The sequence below is a fragment of the Diplotaxodon limnothrissa genome, unplaced genomic scaffold (genome assembly GCF_057381915.1).
Source record: "Diplotaxodon limnothrissa isolate DT_005_m unplaced genomic scaffold, D_limnothrissa_male_GT1.1 unmapped_scaffold_1, whole genome shotgun sequence".
In the NCBI taxonomy this organism is placed as follows: Eukaryota; Metazoa; Chordata; class Actinopteri; order Cichliformes; family Cichlidae; genus Diplotaxodon; species Diplotaxodon limnothrissa.
The window spans coordinates 1,478,911-1,483,597 of NW_028188555.1; the positions used below are offsets into that span (position 1 = coordinate 1,478,911).

Here is a 4,687-nt window from a genome sequence, read left to right on the forward strand (position 1 = left end):
TTAGACGGCGAATTTTAGCCCCACTAAGCGGCCACGGACAACGCCCCACTGAGCGGCGAAGACGTACAGTTATAGAGTTGGACTCTAAACTTACTCGGTGTTGCTTAGCGTGTAATATCAGCATCGAATCCCGCCGATCGCCATTCATCGAGGAGAAAAGACATACAGCGAATCCACAGGAACTTCCTGGCTGACGTCAGTCTTTCAGCGTGTCCCTCCTCCCCTCGGTGAATGCGATTCCAGGGCTCCGGCATCGAAGGACCAATTAATGATAGGTTTGTAGCATAAACCTATTCGCTGGAACGTTAAGACAATATAATTACACTGCAAGCAAGACGCAAGTAGGCAAGCTTCTTCATGTTTCTCGTGCACGGGAGAGAACCAGACAAACGCCGTTCCTTCGCTTGACCCCAGTAGCTCTCGTCCGTTCTCCCGTATCACTGTCCTTTTATTGAGGTTACATGAATATGCATAAGTTCATTAACATACGACGTCTACATACACAAAGAGTACCTTGCCTGTGTGTGTGTGTGTGTGTGTGTGTGTGTGTGTGTGTGTGTACTGCTGATCAAAGGGTTAAACATCCTTGGTCAGGAAGAGGGTAGCCTCCCCCTCACCCTAGATGGTTCATCCTAGATAACACGGTGAGGAAGTCCTGCAGTTCATCTAAACAAAGAGCACTTAGACTAGAACAGACGCAACTACGTTAATCCTACCATAACAATTAAACAAGGTACAAACTTTCCCATGCTCCCAGTGTGGAATGCACACCAGGCCTCTGTAGCCTGTTAAAGATCACACAACTTATCACTACACAATTAATTATACACTTCTAAGCATCTATGGTTAAATATTTCTAAGCATAAATGACAATCAACAATACAACTCTATCAAGTGTGTCCCCCTGATCTGATCTGCATGTGATGCAAGTATGTGTCATTTTGTCAACAGAGTTACATCTTGACAGAGGAATGTTAGGTTTTGACAGCAGAGTTTCAGTTTGGCACAGATGTGAATGGTATATTTTGATGTGTCATGTTTACTTGTGTTTAGAGTTTTGGCACAATGAGCGACGTTTTGCAAAATGTGTTCAAGCAACGGGCAAAAACTGTAACATGTTTTTCACCAAAGATTTCAGCAATTATAAAAATTCAACTCAAGCTATTCAGCTATTAGCATTCACACTGCATTTTCTACAGGAAGTACATTTTATATACCAGTTTCAGTTCAAAGTGCATTAAAAATAATAAATAATTATTAAAAATAATACCATCAATATGTTACTGCACTACACTTACTGGACTTGTGGAAGTATTTTGAGAACCATAAGAGATTCTTACAAATGTTTGAAAGAAAAAAAATCTTTAACATAGCTGGAGACTCGTGTAGAAATATGAATGAGTTTATAAAGTTTCTGTCATGGTGTGCTGTGACAGGCAGGTAGTAGGACCCAAACACAGGACTCTTACGTGGAATGAAACTTGAATCGGCAGCTTTTATTGCTGGAAACTCAGGTGGACTCAAGAAACTACAAACTAAGAAACAAGAACTAGGAAAACAAATCAGGAACTATGAACAAGAATCAAGTAAAGAACGCGGAGGAGAAAAAACACCCAGCCCACTGAAAACTAAAGAAACCCCCAAAAACATGAAGAACAATCATTAAGGAACATATTTACATATTTAGAGTTACTGCAACACCAACACTGGGTCACAGCTTCAGTGTCAGTCGGTGACTTTTGGTCTGCAACAGCAGCAGAACAGACTTCTCAGTCTTTTGAAGAAGCCCTTTTTCTTCTTCTTGCTCTGACGGTCTTCGGACTTCATGCTGGCTTCAGGTTCTGGAAAAGGTTCCTCAAAGGGAACATCAGGAACCGGCCCAATTTCAGAACAAGATCCGTTGATCATATGATCTTCACCTTCAACACAGGATTTGGACTCGCCATAGGGTTCCTCACAGGGAGCAACACTTTCTGACAGAGCTCCTTCGATCGTAAGGTCTCGAGTACTCAGACTGGATGCCCTTTCAGAAAGAAGTTCCTCACAGGGAACGTCGGGCTCTGCAACACTTTCTGACAGAGCTTCTTCGGCTGGTGGAACATTTGCCACTGAAAGGCCGTCAGAGGAGCGCTCACCATTTGTGCTCTTCACATCAGGACTTGAAGGGGGCTCAAAGATTTCACATATCCGGATCCTTGCTACATCAGCAATGGTCTTCAGCAACAGGGGTGCAAAGTTTGCAACTTGGATAGACAGAATTTCTTCAGGAAATTTCTGTCTAATCTCCGTCAGGATGCTGTCAACCAGATCGTCTCGGATAGAGCGGGTGAAGACGGCCTGTGTTTCCATCGCCGTGAGGCTCTTGGAGACACGATCTAAAGTGGCCTTGGTGACACTGGTGGAGAGGATACTTAGACTCTGGGAGGCCATGTTTAGGAGGGGACGAGGAGGAAGCTCCCAGAAGCCCTGGAGAACGCGGGGAACTACCTCGACCACTACCTCCTGCGCGGTGAGCAGTTTGCTGTTAGGCTGTTCCTGCTGCTTCTTTTTCAGGATTTCAACGTAATCCTTCACCGCGCTGAGGAGTTTAGGTGCTCTGTAGAAAAACATGATAAGAGTTATCTGTTAAACATATTCAAAGCATCATTTAAATATTGAAACACTGTAGCTGGACTGTTAACCCTGTAACCACCTTTGTATCATACATGAGTTTCTGAGACCTCGATCTCATCAACATGATCAATACTTGCTATAATTTCTAAATGTTGTGGACAAAACTCTTTTTTAGTCTAAAGTTAACATTGTCGTTAACACAAAGTTGCCAAAAACACCCAGTGTATCAAATGTGATACAAAAAATAAATACACAATAAAAGTAAATCATACACAACATGACATAGCAAAGAACTCATGTGTGGCTTTTGTTTAAAGGGTTGATAAACATCTCAGTTCCAAAGAATCTGAATTTTCTGGCTGTTTTTTGATGGGTTGGGTCTTACAGGGTTAATAACTGTATGTTACATGTGACTCACTGAAATTTAGGAGGTACGGCCTCTGGGAACTGAAGAAGCAACCTGGCTTCAAATTCAACGTCCCTCATTTTATTGCTGACGTTCACCGCCCACACCTGAAACAGAAAACACATTTACAGTGCGCTTATGTGTAAAGGTTATGTGCACGTAATGAAAAAAAAGTCTTGTGGGTTTTCTCGTCTTACCAGCCTTAGAAGAGGTTTGGCTTCCTCTTCGTCAAAATCCTCTAACTCAAACTCCCACAGCCTTCAAAAGAAAGCAAAGCAGAGGTTTTCTCTCAGCACTTACACGTCATCACAAACAGACTTTCAGGCGTGACAGTAACTCACTGCTCTCTGAGCGTCTCCCTGCTCTTCTCCACCAAAAGATCTCTCAGATCTTCAGCAGTGAGGTTCGGTGGAATTAGATCTTCCTGCTGAAGTCTGAGAAACTCCGTCATTATCGCAACCTAAAAGTAAAGGAGACATTTAATCACCACCACTCTCAGGTCCTCAGAAATGACCTGATATTTTCTGTCAGCTTTGGTTTGCATGAATCTGGGTCTAACCTGAGCCTTGTAGCCCGGAAGATACCAGCAGATCTTTACAGCTGTTTCATAAATCGGTGTGTTGAACAACACCTGTCAAAGAAATAGCAATTTAGTCATTGTTACTTAAAATGATTCTCAGTTTGTCAACTTTTAAAACGACATCAAATTCTTCAAATTACTGAAATGCAGTAAAAGCAAAAGCGTCACATACCCTGATAGGCTTATAGATTCCTTGACTCTTTTCCATTTAAACGTGTTCAAATCAAAGTCAGGAAGAAAAACGTCAACTGCTCTCCAACGATGGCGTACGGGGGATCTGGACCTGAAAATGCTCTCAGCTCGGTGGTCTCGCACAGATGAGCTCTTTTGACAGTCTGATGTTTATTTATGAATGCAGAATTTCTTGAGCAGTCACCATGGAAACTTGATGCAGCTTCATGTTGTTAAATTAAAAGTAAACACTGTGTATTTTGCACTCCACTCCACTAAACTTATCATATAAGTAAATAAAGTGTGGGTTAGGTCCCTCCTGTGGAAAGAGCCACACAAACCGATGGATCAGAAAAGACAAAGTCAGCTCCAGCATGCCTTTTCATATTATGTGCCTGCTTATCTCCATTTCTTTACAGTAGATGGGAACTTTTGCAGTAAAGCAATGGCTTACAAACAGTGGACTGTGGACTAATGCAGACATCTGAAGCCTGACAGCAGCTGGTATATACACAGCTTTGGACAAACTGGCCCTTTAAACAGCCCAGAGGAAGAAGAGACCTCTGCGTTATCAGTGCAGCCTAAAGCACAATAATAATAATACTATTAATATGATTTTTAGAGCAATAATGCCCCAAATACTGAAGTCATTAATTACACATCCGTCATGCTTCACAGGAGGTCAGGAGTGACCGATGAACGTGATGCTACATTAGAGTCTGTCCTATGAGTTCAGCAGGAGGAGGTGAACCCACAGCTGGGACCAGTTCTCTAGTGGGTCCAGTATCATACTTGTGTTCATCCTGGTCTGAACCTGGTCAGAAGAACTGACTTCACTTTTGAAAATTCAATACTTATAAAAGGTAACCCCAAACAGTCTACAACGGCTGTTTTCTGTCCACCGAAGCAAATTTGAT

General features: G+C 42.4%; 1 protein-coding gene across 1 annotated transcript; it reads right to left on the minus strand.

The window, feature by feature from the left end:
• Window positions 1-1,725: 1,725 nt before the first annotated feature.
• Window positions 1,726-3,807, minus strand: LOC146606986 (uncharacterized). The gene is made up of 6 exons (XM_085349124.1): window positions 3,772-3,807; window positions 3,579-3,650; window positions 3,361-3,479; window positions 3,217-3,277; window positions 3,032-3,126; window positions 1,726-2,596 (listed from the first exon to the last, which is right to left on the minus strand). The coding sequence occupies exons 1-6, from the start codon at window positions 3,805-3,807 to the stop codon at window positions 1,726-1,728; spliced, it is 1,254 nt and encodes a 417-aa protein (XP_085205250.1).
• Between the last annotated feature and the right edge of the window lie 880 nt (window positions 3,808-4,687).

What these genes read in the sequence shown, in the direction of transcription:
- LOC146606986 (XM_085349124.1), bottom strand. Translation starts at nt 3,807, where the DNA reads ATGGAAAAGAGTCAAGGAATCTATAAGCCTATCAGG. An exon ending in GAATCTATAAGCCTATCAGG is followed by an intron (nt 3,651 to 3,771) that starts GTATGTGACGCT and finishes TTTCTTTGACAG; the next exon opens with GTGTTGTTCAACACACCGAT. An exon ending in GCCGTACCTCCTAAATTTCA is followed by an intron (nt 2,597 to 3,031) that starts GTGAGTCACATG and finishes GTTTTTCTACAG; the next exon opens with AGCACCTAAACTCCTCAGCG.